The sequence below is a fragment of the Amblyomma americanum genome, chromosome 6 (genome assembly GCF_052857255.1).
Source record: "Amblyomma americanum isolate KBUSLIRL-KWMA chromosome 6, ASM5285725v1, whole genome shotgun sequence".
In the NCBI taxonomy this organism is placed as follows: domain Eukaryota; kingdom Metazoa; phylum Arthropoda; class Arachnida; order Ixodida; family Ixodidae; genus Amblyomma; species Amblyomma americanum.
This window is the reverse complement of record NC_135502.1, coordinates 162,585,003-162,611,620: the sequence shown is the minus strand read 5'-3', so window position 1 is coordinate 162,611,620 and position 26,618 is coordinate 162,585,003. Positions and strand designations below refer to the sequence as shown.

Genomic DNA, 26,618 nt, shown 5'->3' with positions numbered 1-26,618 from the left:
GCCCTAAAGGCAGAAATCACTTCTGTAAGCATCAAGTCAGATAGACTACAGCTAAGAATTAAAGGCACACTGGAAGGGTTGGTTTCTTTTCAACACAAACCTCATACCCACGGCTAAGCTTCTTGTCGCCATACCAAACCCATCATTGCCACTCTACGCGGCAACATTGGCCTCTGGACAGTCCGTCAGACAAATCCTAAAAGAGCAATATCTTAACACAAAACCCATTAGAAACATATGGGTTCGAGCCCACACGTTGTACCCCGGGAATGAGGTGGCCTGCTACTTAGCCCAACGTTTCGCTAACCTGGCAATGCAAGAGTCGGTCCTGCGGTCGGCCAGAGAGACCCTGACCACCTACTACGGAATTACACATTATAGAAACAACAGAAGGATCCTCCCACCGAATGAAAAAAGCCTTAGCATACATCAACAGGTGGCATGGCGGAAACTGCAAATAGACACATTTCCAAACCACCATATTCCAGGGCTTCCCCAGGGATCTACACCCCCTATCGTAAGCTCTGCGGGGCCACAAAAGCAGATTTAAAGCACATTTCATTCGAATGCAACAATTTGAAACTGAAGAAAGGTCGGCAACTCTTAAACGAGCAAGAGTGGGAGGATGCCGCGTCCAGACTGGACCCACCGTCTCAACTGCAGGCCGTCAACTGGGCTTTGGAACTGGGAATTGAAAGACCGGACCCCATGACTAGAGCATGCACCTGAGGGCCTGATTGAACAGCCACCTCATGTACTCTGGAAGCCCACTAGAATCAACCAAATCCGTTCTGTCGACGAAATATAGTTACCACCCGTGCAAATGACACTCTACAGACAAAAGCACAGCTATAGTTTTTTCCAAAACCAATCCAACAAGTCATGCACACAATTGTCCCAATTTTTACACACAAGCAACGATAGCGCGCACAGCGACAACCGACCGCAGCACGCGAGGAACAGATACACGGAAGACCAACGCCAAGGACAAAAGATGTGTCATCTTGCTCCATTTTAGAAGGCAGACTCCTCACTGGTGAACAGCATAGCGCAGAGGTTTTCGGAACACAGAAATACGATAAAGCCCGACCGCTATGCAGTACAAGTAAGCGGTCACGAACTCAAGGATAAGCTTTGTACTTCCCTGTGCCACCTGCAAAATGCACAGTCTGCGTCACCCCTGTGCAGAGCGCTCGAGCAATGTGCACCGTGCAATAAAAACAAGTTGGAAAGCAGCCCAAGGTTTCCGGGAAAGGTGCTTGTGCCCATCTTGCTTGCAGGCTGTACTATACTACAATACCTGGCTGGGCCTCTGAGCGATGTGGAATTGCACGCTTTTCGTGTTTTTAGTGTTCTGAAAACTTTTAAGGCTCATGCACAGGAGCGGCCGAAATAGTAAGGTCCACGCTTCAACGTGTAACTTTTCTCGCGGCGACTGTAGAGAAGATAAGCTTTTTCTTGTGCTTGTATTTAGGCGATCGCACCACAAGCAATAGCTGGTCTGTGTATAACGCGTGCTCCATATTATGACCGCACCTGTACGAAAGCATAGCCCGCCTCGGGTAAGCAATGAAAACGAAAACCGCACATTGAGTACCGGCATGCTAATTAAGAAGGGTTATTTGCGTTCTAAACAACTCACTTCAAAAACGCCGCCGCCATCAATCACTCGCATTCGATCCTCTGGGCACCCTAAAACTCTCTCGAATCGGTAGCTAAATGTCATTTATCGCTCTCGCTTACTATTCTACACGTTAGCGATGGCTTTACCTGTTAAGCAGCAGGCTCGTTTTGGCTACAGGCTTGTTTTGACTTGCAATGGATACGGACTCGTGAAGTAAGAACTGATGCGGAAGTGTATTTTTGCTTACAAACTGACACAGAAGCAGCCTTATATTAATTAACAACACACATTAAGACAAACTGCACGTTCTTTCTCGCACAGCGAGGCCTAAATTTCTTCTGCACAGCCCCTTTCCAGATAAGTCCAAGGGCGCTGCCATAGTCAACACTGGGCTGTGGTGGTAGCGCAAGAAAGAGATGAGATTAATGAGGATTAAACTCCCCCCATGCCCACTCCGCAACTGACCCCCCCCCCAAAAAAAAAACATGGAGAGGACACTTCAGCCGCGCCTTACAGGTATGACGCAATAGCATTGTGGGTTTGGCTTCCCATTCTGAGCGGTTTGACAAGTTTGCAAGCATTTTTCATTGTATAAACTTTCAATTCTTTAAATGAACTACACATTCTACATTTTCTTAATTATCATCATCAAGCAGTGCCGACACCTATGAACCCCCTTTTCCAATTTTTCCTTTTTTAATTAATCAGTTATAGTGATTTCATCAACTCATCGCCTGTCACACACTGATCACTCACTAGAACCACAAATTACCATGATAAACTTTTTTTACGCAGGCCCCCGGTAATAGGTCGTCTGTTCGAATCCCTGCCGCAAGCTAGGGTCTAACTTATATACCTAGAAAGTTTATGCTGCACAAAACGCTGAATTGCATGACACCATCCAAAGCACTGTGTGGCAATGTTACATTTTTTTTTAACTCAACCCCCGATTATTTACGGCGCACGGTGCGGACATGTAGCTTTCCGACCGAACGAGCTGCATACGCTGTCACGAAAAAGGTTTTGTTGAAAGTCGTGCAAAAGGTCTACGCAGTATACACAAGTTCCACAGGTCTTAGCCCAGCGGGTGCTGTTGTGCAGCTTTGCTTCTGCAAGTAGTACCATAAGCGCCGACTGCGAGGCGGCTCGCGGGCTGGAGCCCCTCTTCTTTTTTTTTCCTGTGTCCCCCTTGGAGGTTGCATGATGTGGTTAGGGGGGAGCATATCTTGTTTCGTACGGTTCTAAACAAATTAATTAAAGAATTACATTCTGAATTATTTAGGGCGCAAGGACAGGACGAAGGTAGAAAAACACAGGACGTCCTTGCGCCCTAAATAATTATGAATGGACCAATACCAACTAGCCCAGCAACAAATTCTCTAAAGAATTACAGTTGCCTAACCACACTGCAAGAACAGCACGGCCTTAACCTGCCACGGGTACATATAGATTTTGTTTCCCACTTACGAAGGGTGACAATAGTAAGTTATAGATGCAGTTCACCATCAAGGATCTGACTGGCAACAGGAGCTCACCGAACATCTCCTGTTCCAAGTCTCTATGCGGAATCAAATGACTGGCCACTTGATAAGTGCAGCCTTTTATGCTTGAACATAGTCTTTTTGAAGACTTCGAACTGTCCCCAAACATTAGGATCATGTTTTGATCCGAAATATCAGCTATGAGTGCATCTTTCAAAATAACTCTTCTTTAACTCTGCTTTTTCCTTTTCACATAGAGAGCGCACCACAACACTAGTTTTGCTATATGGGCATAGATAACCTTTCTATGCAACAAGATAACAAGCAGGTGCTTCCAAGAAGTGATGGAATTCAGAGGCAACAGAAACCTGAGAGTGTGTTGTGGATTTCATTAAATCACATTCACATAGTGCTTTTCCATGGGCACACAGAGTTGACTTGCAAAATAAATCTCATAGGCATCGCGGACAACTTTATTTGGAGATCAACTGTGCAAAGAAACAATCTTGATTTCATGCTAGCCTTTGTATGAAACAAACGACAGTGAACTTCATCAAAGTATGCCAGCTTTCTTCAAACTGTGACAGTTCAAATTACCCCTTCCCATAAAATCAGCATTCAATTCCTCGTGTTTCCGCTTCCCCATTACAACCTTTGCTCTTTGATACCAATTTCTGTCTTTTTTTTTGTATAGAGTTTGGCAGTTGGTTTACAGTTTTGATAGACAAGCAGTTTTTTAATCCATGTTTACATTTTGGATCATTGCCATACTGTGGCAATGTTTGTAGAGCCCAGTGTTCCTTAGACATGAAGACTTTAAAATCTTTTTAGTTTTTGTATTGTTAGCTTATTGTGGAAATGTTTGCATTACCCAGTGGTTTTTACAAATGAATAATTTGTAATGAGTCTGTAATATATGAATTGTTAGCATGTTGTGGAAATGCTTGTGTTGCCCAGTGTTTCCTTTCACTTCGACTATGGACATTATGGATGTCTACCTAGAGGTTAGTATTTTTCAGATATTTTTGTTAATTAATTTATTTAGTATTTTAAGAACCATGGGGTCATTCTGTATAGCATATTCGCTCAACTCAAGCCAAAACTGATGTTTACTGTATAGCCGCATATATATCGCTTGCCAAGGAGCATGCATGGGGGGGAGGGTAGGGAGAAAGAGAGAGAGAGGGGGAAACAATTAAAAAGAGAGAGGGTGCTAATTGGAGCCCAACCCCCTCCTTTCGCAGACTGAAAACTTGCCGCCTATGAGTAGTACATTGACTCCCAAGTCATCTCAGTATAACGAAGCGAAACTGAACACTAAGATACAGTAGATACATAACCCAATGCAATACATTTTATGCGTATGAAAACATTTTGCATGTAACAATATTTCTCAGGGCGAAGCGTACTTGAGCAGCTTGAATGCGGTTTATGGGGGTTTCACGTCCCAAAGCGACTCAGGCTATGAGGGATGCCGCAGTGAAGGGCTCCAGAAATTTCAACCACCTGGGGTTCCTTAACATGCACTGATATCACACAGTACACGGGCCTCTAGAATGTCGCCTCCATCGATATTCGACCGGGATTGAATCCGAGTCTTTCGGGTCAGCAGCCGAGCGCCATAACCACTGCGCCACCGCGGCGGCCTAGGAGAGCTTGAATGTGTGCATTGTCAATGCCAACCTGACAGACTGCAGCCAGAGAGCAACTACGAAAGGAAAGGAAATGGTATTCCAGCATAAAGACTGGTTCCAATATAAATGTAGTTTGAGAAAAAGTGTTTAAGGACCACACATTGTTTTGCAACTATGGTCGTCACACAAGAAAGTGAGCAAGATAACTATGGAGTACCAGGCTAAGCACTGTGATCACAAGAAGAGTATGGTAAAACCAGCGCTTGTCAGCCACTCAGATGGAAGCCATAGAAGCAAAGCTGAGTGTATGAGTCTCTGTTAAGAGGATCATTGCATATGCATATCCACCTGTGGAGATGGACTGGACATGCTCTGAGTGGAAAAGACATATGCAACATAAAGTACAAATTTCTTGTTGCAAACGCACATTCCCCCTGTAGTGATGTATTGGACACTACTTGACTGGAGCAGAGATCTGCAACATGAAGTACAAGATCCATGTTGAAAATAAGGGCCCTTCCAAATGCACAGTGACACACTGGAGATACCTTGACTGCAAAAAAGACAGGTGCAGTCATACCTGACTATAACAAAATGGTTTGCGATGAAATAATGGTTATAATGAAGGAGTTGGCTATTCTTCTTGGAAGCTCCCATATAACTGACATCTCGTTTTTACACAGTAAAATTTTTGTGCAGTGGCATATAACGAACATCCAATGAACCGCATTGGACATTTGACGCTAAGTGTAATGCTTTTTCACAATGCCCAATGCTTCCATGCCAATTTTGTGCACAAAACTGTAATCGCCCCGCATTACCTGCCTTGCCGAGCAGTGCATAAAATATGCGGAAAATTTATCCTGCCTCAAGCAAGGACCTGCATGCAGCCTTTTTATGGACAATTTGTTAGCTTTCACGTGCGGTTTGATGCTGACACACCTTTCAAAGGCCATCGCCCTCCATGAAATGCTTCAGGATCTCGCGGCAGCACGGACAGCTTCCCGAGGTTTTTTTGCTTCGCTTTACAGGTGGGTGAATTTCATAACTAGGTGCTATAGAAGCGATTATAGATTTCTAGTGCTGTTGGCAGACCCCACTGTGTTTGTTATGCTTGCTGAAACTAGCAGTTGTTTGTTATCAGGGATTGCAAAAAGTTTGCTCCTTCTTTCTGGTGATGCTGAGGCTAACCCTGGACCACCCTTGAACATGATGTTGAGTCGGGATCAGAAAAAATGTTGGGTGAATTACTGGCTAGTCAAGCTCACATTAGCCAAGAACTCGCTGCCCTCACTGCTAAGATTGCCCTGTTTGACGATCGTTTCACAAAACTAGAAGCGGCTTCTGCTGCTACAAATGACACCGCCTTGCGTGTTGAAGAATTGGAAGAAACTCTCACTGGCATAAAGGGCATTATGCATAGCATTGACCAAAACAACGATAATCTTGACAATCGGTCCCGCAAGAACAACTTAATCATACACGGCTTGGCGGAACTTCCAGATGAGACCCCTGGCACGCTACTCAAATCAGCTAACCACAATGGTAGGTGCGGCATGCAATAGCATCCAGCGTCGGCAACGATTAGGCGTTAAAAGAGATGGAAAAGTAAGGCCTGTGATTTTTAAGGTGTTAGACTTTCAAACTAAGTCTGCTATATGCACAACGTTAGCAAATTAAAGGAATCCAAGGAATACATAACTGAGGATTTTTCGGCGCACGTGCATTCTGTGCGTAAATTGCTAAGGAATAATTCCATAGGAAGAACGCCACCAAATCTCATCTACAGTTTGACCACCTATTCATAGACAATGTTGCGGTAATCGAGGGACGATGTCAACTAGTTCTTTGTTAAAGCGCCCGCCAGTACAATTGCACAAAACGATCCTTGCCTCCCCTGAAACACAACCTAACACTTTTGATCGTGAATGCCTGCAGTTTAGTAAATGACTATGTTAACTTCAACTGCCTTGTAGAATGCCATGAGCCATCAGTAATATGTGTCACTGAAACTTGGTTGAATAGATCAATTTCCGATAAAGAATTCTTGCCACCAGATTACTCAGTTATTAGGAAAGATAGCCTCTCTGGTCGGGGTGGTGGTGTAGCACTTTTTATAAAAATTATACCGAATACGTGATGCTGCCTGATCTCTCTGAAACAGAGTCTGCCTGGTGCAGGATTAGGATATGGAATTTATTTGTAGGAATTGATGCTGTATATCGACTTCCAGATGACGGTGGCAACTCCATTTTGGCTTTCGCTGATTATACCGTAAAGCACAAACTTCATGACAGTAAACTGATTGTCTGTGGGGATCTGAACAGACCTCAAATCGACTGGAATTCCTCGATAGCAACTGGCCGCGACAAGGTTCTCTGTAATACACTGACTGACTTGGCCGTCTGATTTGATTTAACTCAGGTTGTTGATTGCACCACTAGAGAGTGCTCCATCCTGGATCTTGTCTTCGTCACAGCGAAGACAAGATAACTGCTCCCTGATCAGCCTGCCGTTCCTGCCACGGCAGGCATATTTCCCCATAGCCCACCAGCTACTCACCACTCAGCCACGTCATATACTCCCTGTTGAAGTGATGTAGACGTGAGCAACCAGCGTGCCCATGTTGGACTCGAGCAAGCATTTTCTGAGCCCTGGGGCAAACAGGCAGCTGGACAGAAGATGGAACGCCATGCCCGTCTCCAGGCTGGGCCCTCGCCTAGTAGTCCGACATAGTGCAACATTACCACCTTGCTACCCAGAGGTTACTACCACTGCATAAGTGCCTCTCATGAGAGGAGGCCATCATGTGGCGGCAGCTACCAACGAGCACATACGACCACGTCCTTACCCAAATGCACAGGCGGTACTGCATTACCCAATATTCAAATAAATGTCTCTTTTGCGATGCCTACCGTACTCTCTAGCATATCTACTGGGAACAGAAGACTGGCCCAGCCTTTCTGGCATTCATGTGCATGCGGATGCCACATTTGGTGCAGGAAGCGTTAATAGAGCAACGCAATCAATGCCCTAATGTGCATTGAAAGCTTTGAAGCTAGCCTGATAAATGCAAAATTCAGAGCTGAGAAGTGCGAAATTGCAGTTAAAGAGGAGGAGTTTTCCTGTAATAAATTTCTGACTTCCTTACGGCACCTACTGTGAATACGTCAAGTACACAATAAAAGTGCTGACTCATTCTGACATGTTCTGTGATACGACAATCTGCAATGTGAGCTGCATCTTTTGACTCTGCATAGGGCATGCCCTCTTTCTCTTTTCCACTTCCCGGTTATGCTGTCCTAGCTACATAAGGAAGGACCTAACAGAGCTCGATAGATCTGTTTTCTATGATGCCAGGCCATCAATACCTCATTCACACAACACCGATACAGTTCTGCAGTCCAAAGAAATGTTCACTTATGAATATTTCAGACTACATATAGCATGTAACACAGAATTCATGTTTATGCCGTGGAGCGACAACAGATGGAATTTAAACATTGACTGTTAGTGCCACAATGGCCTCTGGACCTGTTTAGAACTCTCTTGGCAAAACAGATTCAGAGAGCAGTCTCGCAAAAAGTACCGCAATTGCACAAATACAGCATGAGTTTGTTCCTCACTTCAGTGGTTTCAGAATGCATATCGCGTTATATTCGAAAGCAAGGACAAATATAACGTGATTTTCTTTTCCTCACTGCTCCTGAAGCTAGCTACAGCAAGCTTCACCGCAAGACTACCAAGCTCCTAGAAAAAGTGAGCTTTGCGACGACCTTGGGGCCATGCTGAGCGCATAGGGTGAAAATTTGAAGGTAGAAATAAAGCTGCGCAGGCCGCCAAGAAAGAGAGGGCACTGAAATAGATGGGTGGAGCAGCGAAAAGAAAGAAGGGCGAAAGGACACAGGACTGGGCGGCATAAAACATGCTGCAATGGTGGCACGGTGCTGATGGCGGCTGCTGCTGTGTGGGGGACTGCATTTAACTCATAGGAGACATTGCTGCGCTCGACAACATTGTACGCTCTTCTGGAGTGTTGCCCCTGAAATAATGTTTATGTAATATTCATGTGAAGACAATACATCGCTTTCGTATTTTTGCGTGCCGTCTCCATTTTTCCAAGCTCTCGGTTGTAGTTGGCATGAGCAGGCTGGGATCGCGTTATAATTAGATTTTTTTTAAATTTTCGTTAGGTCTGAAACTCCACACTCTCATTATAATTACAGTTGCTTTATTTATGTGTAAAAACGGTACCTCCAGAAAGCACGGGCAGTGCCCAGGGCCGTTCTGCTGCAGTTGCACTGACAGGCACCATGTGATTTGAAAATGACTGCAATGAGAGCATGTCAGAATGTGGGCAGGTAAAAACAAGAGCAGTCATTTCCATGGCATAATTAGTCATGATTGCAGTATAAGTATAATTGCAAAAGCAATTGCGATGCAATACCAGCCACTTAAAAGGTGATTCACTGCAAAGCTGAAAGAAGCCTGCAGAAATACATAAGTGTATGAAAGTGTGACAATGATTAGCAGATGATGCCATGCTCCAGTCCCTTGTCCCCCAGTAACCAATGGCATTTCCCAGAAGTCAGCACAACCAGAATAGAGGATGGCACAAGAGGCACACCAAAGTTAACAGCATAGAAGCTTACTAGACTGTTTACATTATAAGCAGAATTTTGTAATCCAGAGATGCAAGGAGGTAAGGCATCAAGAAACACCTCTGTGAGTCATGCGGTTACTCTAAATGCTAACCATAAGCATGCTCAGCTCTCTCCATATGGGGGGACAAAATTTGTGCCCTCTCCATCATGCCACTTGGGGGTGCATACTACCTCTTTGTGCACGGATCTGCTGCTAATGCACAGCAATTAGGTATGTGGACATTCCAATGCAGTTTCCTTTTAAGAACGCACAGGCAGAGGTAGGAATGTGACAAGGCTGTCCACTGGACAAAGAATGGTTGCATGTGATAACAACCTTCCTCAGCACTATCTTGTGATGGCACTCTGCAAGGAACGGAAGCAGAACAGAGACAGAACCAATATATACAGTAACCAATTAGAGTCGTTTCTTTCGGTGAACAGACACGAGCATGCAGCCACAACAGGTAGGACCATTAAACCAACACTACCCATATTTCCATTCCGTAAGCACCACTTGTACCGAGCTAATTTACCATTCCTATCTCTGCACTACAAAAAAAGACACGAGCGGAGGATAGGGAAACAAATGTGCAGAGCTGAAATGTTTTGTACAAATGGTAACAGGTTGCATACCACAGCACTTGTACTCTTTAAGCCTTATCCAAATTTACAATGCACGCACAACACTAGGAACTGTCAAAGAGAAAATTCAATTAGCACACAAATGCACTCAGTACACATCATATCATAATATGTCACATTAGCACGTCAGAATGAGTGAAGTGATCCACCTCTCCTTTCAACAAAGTGCAATCAACAGCTGCACAACCAGCCTCCTATAAGAGCAGCTCCAGCTTCATCCAGGCAGTGACATGCGAGTCACTACAGCAGAATGTGCACGTGACAATGCTTTTGAACTTGATTCATTTTGAGCTCTAGAAATTCTCCTATCTCGTCTCCCCATCAGAATGTGGCCCAGGTTTTACAGACACAGACCCCTAGTTTCCCAACACAGCTGGGTACCAAGGTAACAGTACTGACTATCTGGCAGCTTGACACCTAAAATATTCTGTGCACCAATTACTGTCAATTATGTGCCCGGAGCAGGTAGTAACCACAAATCCGGACTACGAAACTGAAGTAACTAGAGGAATAAGAATGGGATGGAGTGCATTTGGCAAGCATTTTCATATCATGAAGGGCAGTTTTCCAGTATCCCTCAAGAGAAAAATATACAATAGTTGTATTCCAGCGGTACTAACGTATGAGGCAGAAACTTGGAGGCCGATGAAAGGGGTTCAACTTAAATTGAGGGTGATGCAGAGAGCTATCCAAAGGAAAGTGATAAGTGTGACATTGAGAGATAAGAAGAAAGTGGGTCACGGAACAATGCGAGTTAATGTCATCCTAGTCGAAATGAAGAAGAAATGGGCATGGGCTAGGAATATAATAACAAAGCAAGATAACCGATGGTCATTAAGGGTAACGGAATGGATTCTAAGAGAAGGTAAGCGTAGCAGGAGGTGACAGAGAGTAAGGTGGGCAGATGAGATTAGGAAGTTTGCAGGGATAACGTGACCGCGACTAGTGCAGGACTGGGTTAATAGGGGAAATTAGGGAGAGGCCTTTGTCATGCAGTGGGTATAGTCAGGCTGATGATGATGATGTACCTGGAAGGTCCTGGGTGAAGATTTCAGACAAAAACTGCCTCATGTGGCCATGAAGGAGGAACCAGACATGTCACATGTCATCACTTGTTTCTGCAGGACAAACGAAACGAGATCCGGGTGCAGCACAATTAATGCTACCTTCAATTTCCAGTCCACCAGCAGCTGTGCACATAAAGACCCTGTTGCATCAAAGACTTGCCGCATATTTCACCGGTATCTGACTGAGCTAGCTGATTTTTATCAGTGACTTTCCTGAGTGTGGACTGAGGTGTTTGGACCAAATCTGCAGCAACACCATTATGCAAGAAGACATGATGCAGTGGTCCATTGTGGTGCAGAAATATCTTCAAACCAGCAGTAAATGCTGCACCACAGTGAGAGGCAATGAATTCAGGTAAGCCATGACTAGAGAACATGAAATAGACTCAAAATTATGGCTTCTGATGAGCAAATGTGTGTTTGAAAATATTTAAACCTTTTTGCAAAACCATTCACTATGACAATGTGATATCAACCTGTAAGAAGTGCTGGAAATTATGGCTTCTGATGAGCAAATGTGTGTTTGAAAATATTTAAACCTTTTTGCAAAACCATTCACTATGACAATGTGATATCAACCTGTAAGAAGTGCTGGAAATTCTACAAGAAGGCACAAGTGCAGCTACTAAGGAAATGGCTAAGGGAACGTCGGCCTGCGATGGTCCTGACATATTAGCCAGTGATAGACTGTAACTGTGGTGTGTTCATCGACAGAAGAGCACTCAATATGCCTTTGGCTGTAAGATTAATTTTAATGACACTACATTGTCTTTTGCGACTCAACTGCAGGATGGCATGCTGTACAAACGTAGCAATTTTTACTCTAGCACACAGTAATGTGCAGTTCTCATGAACACAGCTACCTTGCCCTTGCATGCTGTTTCAAAGCTGATTCAAACGAGTCACTGCATAGGCACAAATCATCCAAAAGCTCCACTAGGGTTTGCATGTTTACAGTTCTCTCAACCAGAGCACAGGCAGGCAACACCCTTGGGTAGGACTCCTCTAGCATGAACCCTTCTCCAGGACAGACTCCAGAGTTGGAGACGACGTCACCAGTAAATGACTCAGTACATCAGCATTCACAATGCAAGCAGCAGGCCTCTACTTCAGAATGTCTTTGTATGTTCAGAGCACCCACATGGCCAACACAGTAGAACATGTTTTCCGGGACCAGTCTGTCGTTGTGCAATGTTTCATTAGGCACCAAGATGCTAGGCAACCCTCTCCATGGGACCTGATGCAAACAGTCTCAGTCAATCAAGACTGGCCTGGACAATATGCATGTGCACCATACACTGGGAAATGGCTAAGCAGCAACCTTACTTCATAGCACGAGGCACATTCACTGTGCTGAGGTGATTTGGTGGAAGCAGAAGTGAAGCAGAGGTACATGGCTATGTCTGCTATTTGCAGGGACGCAGCTTACAGAGGAGTAAAGGTCCACACACTGCATGTCCTTCACAATTATTCTTGCCGCCCAAGATTTCTAACTTGCTATTGGTAGAAATTCTGAAGGAGGACAGCACAATATCAGTCAATGTGAATAATCCTTGTAACATGGGCTGTAACGTCCCAAAGGTCCACATGGGCTACATGCGATACCGAGTGGGGAGCTCTGGATTGATTTTGGCCACAAATGCCGGCAGGTATGCCGAATGCAAAAATGTCTTTGTGCTGTGTGATGCCACTGAATGTTAAAGAGCCCTTGGCAACACAGTGATGGCACTGCTAAAAGGACTGCCTGGCTGGCGAAGGTGCAAGAATGCCTGTTATGTACACCTTTGCCAGGCCTCTGATGAGGGTCTTGGCTGGCTCCTCAATTCCTTTGCCTGCCGATAGGTTGTACCCGTCACCAGCAAAAAATTGCCTCTTCTGCGCTTTTGCTGCACCCAAGAAATGAAGCTGAAAAGAAAATAGAATTTTGCTCAGAAATAGGCCAAATTCAGGGAACATGCCAATTATAATTTGGCCTATGGTGTCGTCGTCTGTCCTGTGTGTGTTGTTTTGGCGCAAAAATCTTTTAGTATGTATGATCACCAATTAGCCCAGCAGTTAACTCTTCTAATGATATGGCCATCAACGTCATCAGCCTGACTATGTCCACTTCAAGACAAGGCTTCTCCCACACCTCTCCAATTAACCCTGTCCTGTGCCAGCTGCGGCCACCGTTTCCCCGCAGACTTCCGAATCTCATCAGCGTACCTAACTTTCTGCCACTCCTTGCTGTGCTTCCCTTCCCTTGGAATCCTATCTTTTACCCTTAAGGACCAGCGGTTATCTTGCCTTCACATTACATGCCCTGCCCAAGACCATTTCTTCTTGTTTTCAACTAGTATGCTGTTACCCTGTGTTTGCTCCCTGACCCACTCTACTTTCTTCTTGTCTCTTAATGTAACATTTATCACTTTCATTTCCATAGTTCACTGCGTTGTCCTGAATTTAAGTTGAACCCTTCTTGTTAGCCTCTATGTTTCTGGCCCATAGTAGCTATGTTGCTGAGTGCTATCATGAGTTGAAGTTTCTCATGTGTGTAGACTATGTGGTATACTACAGTCCTTCCTCGTGCAGCAATTAAGCAGTTAGCATGCTTGCAAGAGTAGCCACTCTGTTATGAAATGTTGAGTGTGAGTGCCGTCATGGTGAAAACTGGCCTCGAAGGACAACTGCATTGTATTACTTGTGGACGCACACTTGAATTCGTGGGTTGTTCTGCCCTCTGAAACAAAGATGACCAGACGCAGGGAAGTAAGGAAGCTGAGGTGTCTGCAGAAGAAGGCGAAGACTGTATCAACGAAAACCCGTCTGGTCAGCAAAATTCATGACGGAAAAGTATCGCGCGGCGACCAGCCGTTCAAACAAAAGACGTTCAGTTTCGCTGGGCAAGGCCGAGGTGGCCGAGAGCACGCCAGTTCGCGCCAACAGGTCTTATAATCTACTCTTCCTTGACTGTTGATTGCCATGCACAAATGTCGATTCCCAAATGTTGTAAGCCAGTGCTGTGTTCTTCTGGTCTTCTTTTTAGAAGTGCTTGCTGTTTGGGCTAGTTGGGACTCGCCTTTTTGTGCTCTGTTCACTCGAAAGGCGTACAGAAAGACAAGCATGGGTCGGGTACTTACGTCCGGATCGTAGCCGTAAACTTGAGGTTGAACCCAGTCAAAAAAAAACATTGGGAATACCAATTGGAACCAGTTGATTTTTGGACACCATTGGAACCAATTGGACTAGAAACCAACTGGAACCAGTTGGAACCAATTGGACTAGAAACCATTTGGAACCAGTTGGTTCAATGGTGTCCAAAAATCAACTGGTTCCAATTGGCAAGCAGACCAACTGGTTCCAATTGGTATGGAATGCCAATTGGTTCCAATGGTGTTCGAAAATCAACAGGCCTGTTTGTTTTACTGCGACCAGTTCTGAAACCAATTAGGTCCCATTGGAGCTATCATTATGGCGTATTCAAAATGCAGCCAGGTACTCCAATTGGTTCTTGTGTGAATCCGCAAGAACGTGCAGCGGTGTGAAGTGAACATGCACTACTTAAAGGAATACAAAGAGAGCAACAGTGTTAAAAAGTTTATTGAGAAGAATATAACAACATGCTTCAGCTCACTCATTGGCCTTGTTCTGAGACCTAAAAAAGAGAAATACAAGTTTTTACATATATTCCATTAATAAATTGGCTCCGAGATTTAACAAAGGATTCTCAATCATTTATGACATATAAAACTACGGCAATTATACGCCATCCTTGCATGTATGTATGCTATAAAAAAATTTAATGTAAAAGAAATGAGATGCCATATAAAAAGAGCTGTTTCCACACCAATGCACACACCGATTCGGTTAGAACAGGCGTCAATATTTTTAGCACAGAAAGGGCAATGGCTATTCGTAGCGATCAACACAGAACAAACAACGAATAGACAATAGAAAAATACCAAAGGGTATGTGCAAAATGCATACAGCTGCAACTCTGCAAAAACTTGTCATACATACCGCTTGGCAGTCTTCTCAATATCAGAGATTTTCTCGCTTATGAACCGGTTGAATGACTTTAGAGCGTTTTCAAGATGACCTTCAGGAAAGCCCTGAGCACGCAGGCACTCTCTGTAACAATCTATGAACCGAAAACAATGAAAATAGGTTTTAAGCCTCAATGCACACACCACACCACCATCCACAAATATTTGTAACTTGTAATGCCAATCAGTACTTTGATATTTTCATTTCATAAGATATGCCTACAGGTCTGGTCATTATGAATGCAAATATGAGAACCCAACTACACTGTCACAATGAAATGGTATCAGAATATTCGTGACCTACAGTAGCACACTGGCTATGAAACCATAGAGGGCTTCAGATTATTCTGGGCAGCCTGAGGTTCTCTCACATGCACTGATATCCCCTAGCATAACATTTCACCTACATCGAAAGGCAGTTGCTCTCAAAGAGGGTTCCAAAGAACCCAGAAGTTTTGCTAAGTGCTTTTTGGTGTTCCCCCGCGTACCTTTATTCATGCATGGATCATCTACCACTTTTCTTACCCCCTTTATTTTTGCCATATAATGGTAGTGCATTTTGTTATACACTCGTCTATTGTATAGATAGTTACTATTAATTGAACTCTGGCATTTTTAGAGCATCTGTACACTACAAGCCCTTTTATACACCCATGTTATGCAGGAACGACTGCAGGTGCATGAGGTGCCTTAGCATTCTTTTGCAAGTCGTTAGCGTTCCCACAGGTTCAAAAGATTGAGAACCTCTGCACTTGGGTACAGCTGATCAGTACAGCCAAGTGCTTAAACTGTTGAGCCACTGTGGTAGTCAGTCTCAGCTAAGAGCGGTACTGAACATTGCAAAGCTTATTTAAAACCGCCACTGCTTGACACTTTCTGCATGCATAGCTAGAACTGGTATAATCTGTACTGGACATGAGCACCGAAACATTTTTCAGTGAAAACCAGGCCAAACAGTAGGAAGATATGCACCCTGTTTAACAGCTTAATGCTGCAATCCTGTGTTCCCAATTCAAAGTGTTAGTCACTGCTGTTATGTGTTAAATCGCTGTTGTGTTGACGTCTGTACCTTTCAGTACGGCCACCTTCCATGGAGTCAGTGGTTCCTTTATTTGGCGGCCAGGGTGACGGGGGCAATGTTTCCCTGGGAACATATTGCAATATTTAGCATTTATGCATGACAAAACCGCCTAGTATATAAATAATGAATGCAAAGAAGCTTGATACCTTCAAGAGACTTGGTCAATAGGACTGCAGGGTCCCAAACTGCCACAAGGAGGTCCTTAACAAAGAGTGAATCTTTTGTGCGGCCTTCTATTGTTTTCCATGTCGTCCGCTTTATCAGAAGTCCATTTCCAAGATCAATCTGAAGAAAACCAAGAAGTAAAAGATGACTGCATCATTCATACACAGAAGCAAGATGGGGAAAAAAAGCAAAAATTTGTAATTCCCAGTGGTACCTTGCCCTTTGTGGACTGCGATCTCGCCTTACTGCAGGCGTACAACAAATAATAATGCTAATTTATGGGACACACTAATAAAAGCTTATGGGGAAGAGCTTGATATGGCCAACAGTAACCATCTTGCTGCACTGATATTTTTTTATGCGATGATGTATACAGCTCGTTCCATTCTCGCGCCACCGTTGCCGTGACCTAGTATCGCTCCAAACAGATCGCGAAAAATACCAGCATCTCCATGGGCGGTGGCCTTGTGCAGCTGCTGGCGCTCGTTCATGGTGAAAGAAGTGGGGTTCATTTCTGCATGCAGAACTCTATTGCACCAAAACCCTTAAAAGCTTAGCTTAATGAGGAGAAGGCGCTAACATGTCTACTCTTAATGCGAATTAAGCTTAAGCGTCCTCCTAATTTTTTTCCCTTCACAAAGAAACAGCAATTACAGAGACATGCACTAATCTTAACAATGAGACATCACATAAGCAAGACATCACAAATGCCATTTTTTTTACCCTAACTTAATGTCAAACTGCAAAGCGAACCAGTAAAATGAAATATATAGGAACCTGCTTGCCCTTTGTGACAAGCTATGATATTGGCAGTGCAAGACAAAACACAATAAGAAAAGCAGAACAATTTAAATGCTTTTGCTCGTTGCCAAATGGTGCTGAAATGTAAAATTCATGTTTACAATTGCAGCAAACTGTAAATCTAGACAGTGTGTCTTGTCAGGAAGCTAAGAATAATAAGGCTGCCAAGTGAGGTATTAGCTGAAGTCCCCATACCTTATCTGATAAGGGATCTTCCTGAGCAACTGAGTGGTCCAAGGTACTTGGCGGCGGGGAAGCAGGGCTTTTTAAGCATGCTTGAACAGCACCAGAATTGTTTGCCGTGGAGTGCTGCTGTGGCCTTGGCGGCGTTACGAATTCTTTCGGGTAGACAGGAGCTGTAGAGAGGTGAAAAATATGTGCAACAGACGCAGCAGCTTATTAAAGGAGTATAGACACCTAACTATTGAATGCATTATTTTTTTGTAATAATGCATAAGGCATTATTATAAATGAATTACCATGTGGAATTACACGACTACTACATAATTTATAACCGAATTTCTTTCTTATGCTGTTTCAGTTTCAACAGCTAAGTGGTGACTGTGACATCAAAGTGTGGTTATAGGTCCCGTGAGACATGAAAAAACTGCAATATAATCGCTGCTTCTACATTCGTTGTCATTCCAGTTCTTGAGGAAGGCTGGCTTCTGCACTGTAGTGAAATAAGATGATGAGGCAGTGATTATATTCCAGTTTTTCCATGCCTCACATGACATATAACCACACTTTGAGTCACAGCCATCGTTCAGCTGTTGACACTTAAACCAAAACAGCCCAACAGAAAAATTCGATTCTAAATTATTTAGTGGCTGTAGGCGAGTACAACTTCGCGATTGATGCAGAGCAGTGTGTTCCGCATCACTGTAGATAAGAAAACATGCCACCAAAATTAGATGTCTATACTGCTTTAACAAGAAACGTTCAGAAGAGGTGCCAAATTGGCTCAGAAACGCATGAAAAAAATTCACAAAATGAGCAAAATGTGACAACAACAAAGATTTCTGTACTGCAAGAGCTTTACTGGTATGCATTGCTGCCCTAAACAGGACAGGTAAATCGAGATGTTTACTCACACTGCTTTCACTTTGCTAATTCCTTATTGTGATCGCATTGCATTTTGCATGCATAATTTCAGCAAAAATAGTAAAGCTTCGGTTTCATATGCAACATCTCACAGATGATATGGGTGCGTCTTTTTATAGCAGGTTCTCTGCCTATGTCAAGTTTTTTGCTGAAAGAAGCAGCTGTCTTGTTGAACACAACAATCCTACTTGGAAAGGGTGTTTGAGAAGTGCTTTCATTCGAAGTAATGCAATAAATTTACTCCTGCAAATATAAGTAATGAGTGACATACCTTCAACATCTTTCATCTTTATAATCGTTTCTTGAAGGCCCTCATTCAGGGTCGATAACTTGAGTATTCTTTCTTCCTGTTTTTCTATGGTTCTTTTCAGGCTTGCTATCATTTCCTCCTTTTTTTTCAATTCCTTTTCTGCTCTTTCCAGTTTTCCTTGCATTTTTTCTGTCTCCTCACTTCTTGCTGCTTGATTTATTTTTCTTTTCTTCTTTTCGATCATTTCAAGGAGGTCATTTTTTGGCATTGTCCTCTTTTTTTTCCTTTCCTTCTCCATCTGTAAACAAAGTCAACTGCTTTCTACACATCTGATATGTTTTAACAAGGAGTGTGATCGTCACACTACTACACTGAGCACTGTACGTACCTCATTAGGCTCGTCCTCGCTGGTGCTGGAATCAAAGCTTTTCTGCACACGCAGCCGGCCACTTTCTAGGGTAGCTTGGATTTCCTTTTCAGAATCTGAAAATAATTACCAAGGATTTTTAAACAATACACTGCCATTGTTTAATTTATTACATCTGCACTATAATCCCATATCAAAGAAACATGCTTGCGGAACACTAAGCTATGTACTTCCGAACTGCTACCAAGAAAAAACTATGACGAACATTTAACATGTAAATAAAATAAAAAATATCAAGCACAAAGTTTCTGAACACATTAAGCCCTAGAATGCTACCACCAAAATTAAGTGCGAAAAATTTATTTAAAAACATAAGCAGTAAAAGCACTAGCTTGAAGCAAGAACATCTGGTATACATATATGCATGTATACCATAATAATTAAGAACAAGTGCTCACATACATACTTCTCTGCAGCTTCTCCAATTTAAGAGTATTATGAAGTATGCTGCAGTTGTGGAATTCTTGCATCATATATATCTGACAATTACTTTCTCAATATTACTGCCTCTGGAACTTATTGCATATTTTACGAATCCGCATTGTTCGAATCATTTTCATGCTCATGGCTGCACTAAAATTTTTTCTACACGTGTTATGTCGACTGATGGTTTAAAAGGAATCCAGAATTTCACATAGCAAATCAAATAATTAAGGCAAATAACAGGAGATAAGGGTTACATATCAAGGCTAGCTAGTAATATGATCAGTCGCAAGATTCGCGCACAGTGCGCGCGGTGCCGCTCTACAGCACAATGCCTAGTACGCACATGCGCACTCATTTCCCTGCATTACATGGACCCAGATTTGTACTCACCTCCAAGAACTAGGATTCTTGAAGCGTAATAATCGCTCTCGCCATCGGCGTCCGTCCATTTCACAAAGTACGTCCGCGCTGAAAACTCATTTTTGTTTGCGGGATGAAAACCCCTCACATCGGTGACAGGAACAATAGCGAAGCTGTTGTTGTCCTTGTACCGCACGTACGCGTAAGCAGGCATATTGCAGAAATGCAGGGCGACCAAGACAACCACGATTCAAAACGCGAACACGGTGTTTAGCTGGCCTTCACGTGGTTCAGCGGTTCAGTTGAAAGCGTGACAGCGCCACTGGGCCTACTGGCTACTGGCTCCCTCATCGAGGCTTGTTTTGGATTTTCAGCAGAGTCGTGTGCATGCAAAAATAATTGCCTTCCTAATCATAAAATTGTATTAAAACAGTTTTCTGTTTAGCTGCAAAAGCATGCAAGGTAGATACCATTGTGGTTGATATCTGCTTGTAGAATACGTATCTATCGATGCTCATTGTGGCCTATTACCAGCAGAAGCGACAACAAAGACGGCTTTCATCCCTTTTCTGTTCATGACGAAGAATTCACCGGTGTTGCGCTCCCACGTGCTTTTCCTTGTTTATTAACTGCGTTCAGGTGAATAATAGCCACCCGATTCTTGGCCGATCCCCCAGTGTGGGTATGTGCCATCTTTAGATAGGGTAACAACAACTTCCTCCGTAGGCTCTAGCCGCTTGCATCGGTTGCAAGTGATTCACAATTAAGGAGGGGGAAATCACCTGTGGGGTTGCAAACGCCATTGATTCCAATGGAACATTCTAAAAAGCGAGTGCGAGGACCCTATAGGACTTATTTACACCAAAGCTCACAACAATGCTTGCCAAGGACTACGGCCCTGCGACAGCACAGAAGTGACCCCGAAAGCGCCGGCGCTGTAAGTGACATTCCGAGCTGCATATGTGCTGCGCTCAACTTGCGTAGTTTCTCTAACCGAAAAAGAAAACGGAAAAAACTTCATTACAGAGTAGAGATGGCACAAAAGGTCTGCCACAGACAAGCTTGTCAGAAGAGGGAAACCAGAGATCTCGGGAGCACGCTGAGGTAAGTGGAGCGCTGTTTAAACATGTATTCAGAAAGCAGCTTCATTTATTGTACCATATGCGCTAGTAAATTAAGTTTAGAGCCCCTTTATTACTCTTTTTTTATGCTTAGCAGCCAGTTTCTTGTGTGCAGAACGTACCTTGCCCAGCAGCTGATGACATTTCGAATTTGACTGCATCGCAAGACGGCGCAAGCCCGGCATATGAGCAGTTGCAATCACTGGTAAGCAAGTTTTTAGCTTCTGCAAGAGCAATGCGTTGGTGCGCCTAAAATACAGTTCATGTGAAATGTACATCCACTGCTGAAAATATCACGTGCAGAGTGCTGTGCATCAGTGCAGCAGCACGAACCAGTCGGCGCCGGAATTCACAGGCGACCCAGAAGATAACCAGGCGTCGGTTCACGGGCAGCAACAGCTCTCGGTAAGTTTTGCAGAACATAGCGTCCCACAGCACATTTGCTAATTCCTACAAATTTATTTGTGCTCTGATAAATATTCTGTTTGCATTTCTAGGAACCTTTCAGTGAGGAGGAGGTCCGGCCTGGGAGTCCAGATCAAGTGGGGAGCTGTGATCCTGGCACCTCAAGTTTGGAGGACAGAACAGAGAATTCAATGTTTGACCTTTTTGAAAGCACTGTGACTGAAAAAGTTGTACTGTCTAAAGGGGACATATTGCTTTTAATTTTAAAATATTCCCAGCGGCATAACCTGACACTAACAGGGCTTGTAAACCTTGTTGAATTAGTTAATTTAATGTTCAGCCAGCCGATATTACCAACTTCTCAGTATTTGCTTGAAAAACTACTGAATCAGCAAGGAGACACACTGAAGTTTAATTATTACTGTCCGATGTGCATCATACATGTGGGGGAGGTTGAAAAAAAAAAGCAGTTTAGCCCAAAATGCAAGAAGTGGTGGTCAGTGTCTGAGGCACCTTTTTTTGTAATGTTAGACGTTGTTCCTCAGCTGCAAAAGGTCTTAGCAGGATGCGAGTTCCTTGATCTCACACAGCCTCTGCCGTGCACTGATGAGCTGTCTGACATTTGTGATGGAGCTATGTACCGTGACTTTGTTGCTGCTACTTGTGATGCTGGCCATAGGATCAGCTTTACACTAAATGCTGACGGTACTCCTCTATTTAAATCAAGCAATACTTCAATTTGGCCTATTCAGCTGATCGTGAATGAGGTTCCTGCAGCAGAAAGAATGAAGAAACTCATCTTGGCTGCTCTATGGTTTGGCAAGGATAAGCCGTGCATGGAAATGTTTCAAAATATTTTTGTGCAAGATATGAACAGTCTTTCCACGAACGGCTTTTTACTTAATTACAAAGGTCATGCAGAAGTGTTTCATGCTTTCTGCATATGCTGTTCAGTTGACGCTGTGGCAAGAGCACCAATGCAGGGAGTAACCCAGTTCAATGGATATTTCGGTTGTAACTGGTGTCTCCAGAGAGGCGAGAGAGTTGGAAAGGCAACGAAATATCCAGTTGTTAATGAGTGCCCAGATCGGACTGAGGAGCAGATGATCAATGACATGGAGGCTGCCGTTCAAAATAAGCCTGTAAATGGAGTAAAAAGTGTTTCCCCACTCATCAACCTGGAACATTTTCATATAGTCTGGAGCTTTGTTCCTGACTACATGCATTGTGTTTTGTTAGGGGTGGGGAAACAGTTTTTAGAGTTATGGCTTCAGCCCTCAGCTCATGCATATTATATAGGCTCAGAGCACCAACTTGATAAAAAGATTCAGTCAGTAGCACCTCCAAAAGAAGTGAGAAGGTTTCCAAGGCCAACACGTGAAAGAAGGTGGTGGAAGGCTAAAGAATGGGAAAATTGGATTCTTTTTTATAGTTTACCAGTTCTTGAAGGCATATTGGAAAAAAAATACTTAGACCACTGGGCACATCTTGTAGAGGCAATACAAATCTTGGTGCAAGAAAAAATTTCCTCCTCAGACCTAAACGTTGCTGAATTATACCTAGTGACCTTCCATGGTTATGCACAACATTTGTATGGTAAGGAGTGCATGACCTTTAATATGCACCAACTCCTTCACCTGACAAAAAGTGTGCACCATTGGGGGCCACTGTGGGCTCATTCAGCCTTCCCATTTGAGTCTGGTAATGGGACCTTAAAGCAAGCAGTCAAAGCTGCCAATGGCATCCCACAACAAGTATGCAGAGTCCTGCAAGTGGATGGCTTGGTTAACAAGCTCAGTGAGGCAACAACTTCTATTAGAGTTGCATCCTATAGTGCCACTCTAGGTTCGGGCTCCAGGACACTAAATAGTGTTGCTATTCGCGGTGAGGCACGATTCTTTGGGAAGGGCACACCATTCTTGCAGCCGCAGTGTGAAATAAGAAGCATCCATATGCTGCCTGAAAGTCCTGTGCAGTATGCAAGAATGTATAGAAATGGCTGCATTTTTACCAGCTCAAATTATGCTGTGGGAAGGAGAACTAATAATTCAGTTGTTTTTCTTTCAAATGGATCATATGGCATCCTTAGGAATATTCTCTGCTGTGGGGAAAGCACATTTGCTGTCATTCAGCTGCTGAAGTGCATACCTGAAAAGTTCGGTGCATTAATTTCGCGTCATGTGCTAAGAGTTGTAAGGCATGAAAGTGTGCTGACATTGTTGCCGATCACACAGATTGAAAAAACTTGTGTCTTCGTTGACCTGGGTAGTACATATGTTTCAGCAGTTCCGAGGTCTTTGAATCTCTAAGTGGGGTAGCACTTGATTCTAACTTTTGTGTTTACTTTTTAATGGTTGGTTGGTTGGTTGGTTGGTTGGTTTATTATGTTTGTCTGAAAGCAACTCAGGCTATAAGAGATGCCGTAGTAGGGGGCTCTGGTAGTGCAGATATTGAGACCACCGGATATTTTTTAACGTGCACTGACATCGCACAGAACACGGGCCTTTAGTATTTCGCCTTCAACGAAATGTAACTACCGCGGCCGTGATCAAACCAGCGTCTTTCTGGTCAGCAGCCGAGCACCATTACCACTGAGCCACCGTGGCGGGTCAAGAGAGCCGGCACTAACCTCCCTCAAGTATTGATAGAGTCCAATGCTCCTCAGTGATTGGACTAGAAACGGCGTATTCAGCATAGCATGGCCGATGGGATGTCAGACATTAATATACATGAATCACCACATGCCATTTGCCTGTGCTTGTCAAATAATCACAATTCTATTTTTTTTCTTACTTCACGTGTCCGTGGTGCAACAATACCTGTAACATCAGAGTTAACAGTATTGAGGTCACACAAGACACGCAGAGAGTAATACAATCACAGTTTTGTCTGATTCAATTGTTCTTTTATGTTCGAGAACACTCTTGCAGGCTAGTTGGTACATATTTTCCGAAAAACGTCTCCGTGATGTCAGTATTGGCAAAATTAAAAATCATGGTGTTTACTGTTCCAAAGCAACTCTGGCCCAGAGATACTGTAGTGGAGCTAGGGCTCTTGTTTTTGTGCATATACCTTGTGAACTCAATTGTAGAGAATAGCCGGTGTTTCACGCATTTTATTCTTTGCCAGTCCACCTCTGCCCATTGTGTTACACGGACCTAGAAAGGGCCTCTCAATAAAGGTGCAATACACCTGGGATGTTAAGAGGCACCGCTTCATAATTATCCTCCAGCAAGAATTATTTTAATGTGTTTTGCGGAAGCTGAGTTATATATAGACAAAATTTGAACTTCCATGTCTTCGTGCCTTTCCCTCTACTCTCGCATGCCAAAATGACAGTGCTCCTCCACCGGCCTCACCCACTCTTCCCTGCCCCTACCTCTGTCGGCTGTGACACACAGAGTGGCCGCGGTGGCGCTTGACGTCTGAAAGAATTTGGCACTGGGAACCAATGATAACCCCCGGCTGCTGACGTCACTTGCACCATGTGACATCTTATGCCAGGTTCTCGCGCGAAAACCCGGCACCGCGTGTCACCGCGAGGTGCAAAGGCGGGAATTTTTAAAAGTGTATTGTAAATTTCCCGCTCGCTTTTGAGGTCTCGTACTCGGCATGGTCGCTTGGTGGCCTGTACTCTACATAGTGCCAGCATTTTAAAGCCAAGCTCAAACACCCCTTTCTGTGGCCTGTTAAAGGACTTCCCCATTCACATTCAGTTACCTGGTTCTATGCCAGTTACAACCACTTTATCCTTACAAACTGCTAATCTTATTGGTTGACCTCCCTGCCATTGGCTGCCGCAGTTGACTTGCCTTAGTTTTGGTCCATGGTTTATGGGGGTTTAATGTCCTACTTCCCCATTCACTTTCAGTTACCTGGTTCTATGCCAGTTGCAACCACCTTATCCTTACAAACTGCTAATCTTATTGGTTGACCTCCCTGCCATTGGCTGCCGCAGTTGACTTGCCTTAGTTTTGGTCCATGGTTTATGGGGGTTTAATGTCCTACTTCCCCATTCACTTTCAGTTACCTGGTTCTATGCCAGTTGCAACCACCTTATCCTTACAAACTGCTAATCTTATTGGTTGACCTCCCTGCCATTGGCTGCCACAGTTGACTTGCCTTAGTTTTGGTTCATGGTTTATGGGGGTTTAACGTCCCAAAGCGACTCACCTAGGCTATGAGGGATGCCATAGTGAAGGACTCCAGAAATTTCGACCGCCTGGGGTTCTTTAATGTTCACTGACGTTGCACAGCACACGGGCCTCTAGAATTTCGCCCCCATAGAAATTCGACCGCCACAGCCGGGATCGAACCCGCGTCTTTCGGGTCAGCCTCCGAGCGAGTTGCCTTGGTTTTGTGGGGCTTTAATGTTCCAAAGCAGCTGAGTGTGAGAGGTGCAGTAGTGGAGGGGTTCCGGTTGGATTTAAGCCACATGGGGATGTTTACTGTGTGCTGACATCGCACAGCACAACGGGTGCATTGTCTTTCAGCTCCATCGAAATAGTCGAGACTGAACACTCATACTCTGGTCAATAGTCGAGCGTCTTAACCACTGAGCTGCCAACTATTTCACGTCAAATCCACTCGGCAGAGGCAATTGTATGGCTGTATCAGATGAGTTGCTCTGCAATGCCATTTTGCATAGCTCCATCACAGTTCTAAAATGAAATTATTTCTCATTTTGTGCACTTATAGGTGTTGTATAATGTGCTATGTACGGTTTAAATTTCCTTGGACGGGTGCAGTACTCGAAGGAAACTGCGAATATTCGACCTCCTGGGGTGCTTTAGAGTGCACTCACAATGCACAGCGCTCTGATCCTTTGTATTTGGTCTCCATCAAACCGTTTGACTGTCGCGGCTGGGAATGAAATAAGAATGAGGAAGCTCATCTTGGCTACTCTATGGCTTGGTAAGGATACGCCATGCATCCAGGTGCCTAGTCACTGAGCTACCATGGCAGTCTCTTTGCATTTCTGCTTTGTATTGTGTAATAACCACTCCTTTCAGTGCATGCATTATAGGAGTTGACACTCACATTCTTGAACAGATTGCAAGCTCGTCTCGTTATTGTACATATTTTCTTGCTTGTATTATATTGCTTCATTTTTCTTTTGTCATCTTATTGCTGCACATTTTCAAATAAATTATGTGCTTGCATTGGCTATTTTGTTTTCGGTGTGATTAAAACTTTTATACACAAACTGATTTTCAGATGCTTTTGTGAAAATTTCAAGCAGGTAAGCATATTCTGAGAAAGTTATATAAGAACATTTTTACAACACTTTCATCTGGCATAGCTCCCTGATCACTTTCCCCAAACTGATCAATAATATCCACATAGAGGCGACCCCGCT

General features: G+C 43.8%; 2 protein-coding genes and 1 long non-coding RNA gene across 11 annotated transcripts in view; 1 reads left to right on the top strand and 2 right to left on the bottom strand.

Annotated features, from left to right (window-relative positions):
- LOC144094153 (uncharacterized) overlaps window positions 1-2,032 on the bottom strand; it is a 38,208-nt gene extending 36,176 nt beyond the window's left edge. For 5 of the 9 annotated variants that reach the window (XR_013306446.1, XR_013306443.1, XR_013306445.1 and 2 more), the window contains exon 1: window positions 1,643-2,032. This is a non-coding gene — a long non-coding RNA (uncharacterized LOC144094153). The remainder of the gene's footprint in view (window positions 1-1,642) is intronic. The other 4 variants (XR_013306449.1, XR_013306450.1, XR_013306442.1 and 1 more) reach the window with 3 other exon arrangements.
- A 12,405-nt stretch (window positions 2,033-14,437) lies between these two features.
- LOC144094152 (uncharacterized) lies at window positions 14,438-20,100 on the bottom strand. The gene is made up of 8 exons (XM_077628071.1): window positions 19,764-20,100; window positions 18,909-19,003; window positions 18,542-18,818; window positions 17,362-17,522; window positions 16,347-16,485; window positions 16,189-16,263; window positions 15,094-15,214; window positions 14,438-14,728 (listed from the first exon to the last, which is right to left on the bottom strand). Exons 1-8 carry the CDS (start codon window positions 19,945-19,947, stop codon window positions 14,704-14,706), a joined length of 1,077 nt encoding a protein of 358 aa, XP_077484197.1. The 5' UTR covers window positions 19,948-20,100; the 3' UTR covers window positions 14,438-14,703.
- A 63-nt stretch (window positions 20,101-20,163) lies between these two features.
- On the top strand, window positions 20,164-26,469 carry LOC144094151 (uncharacterized). Its single transcript, XM_077628070.1, has 5 exons — window positions 20,164-20,670; window positions 20,760-20,837; window positions 20,970-21,059; window positions 21,158-21,259; window positions 21,352-26,469. The coding sequence occupies exons 1-5, from the start codon at window positions 20,545-20,547 to the stop codon at window positions 23,566-23,568; spliced, it is 2,613 nt and encodes an 870-aa protein (XP_077484196.1). The 5' UTR covers window positions 20,164-20,544; the 3' UTR covers window positions 23,569-26,469.
- The last annotated feature ends 149 nt before the right edge of the window (window positions 26,470-26,618 follow it).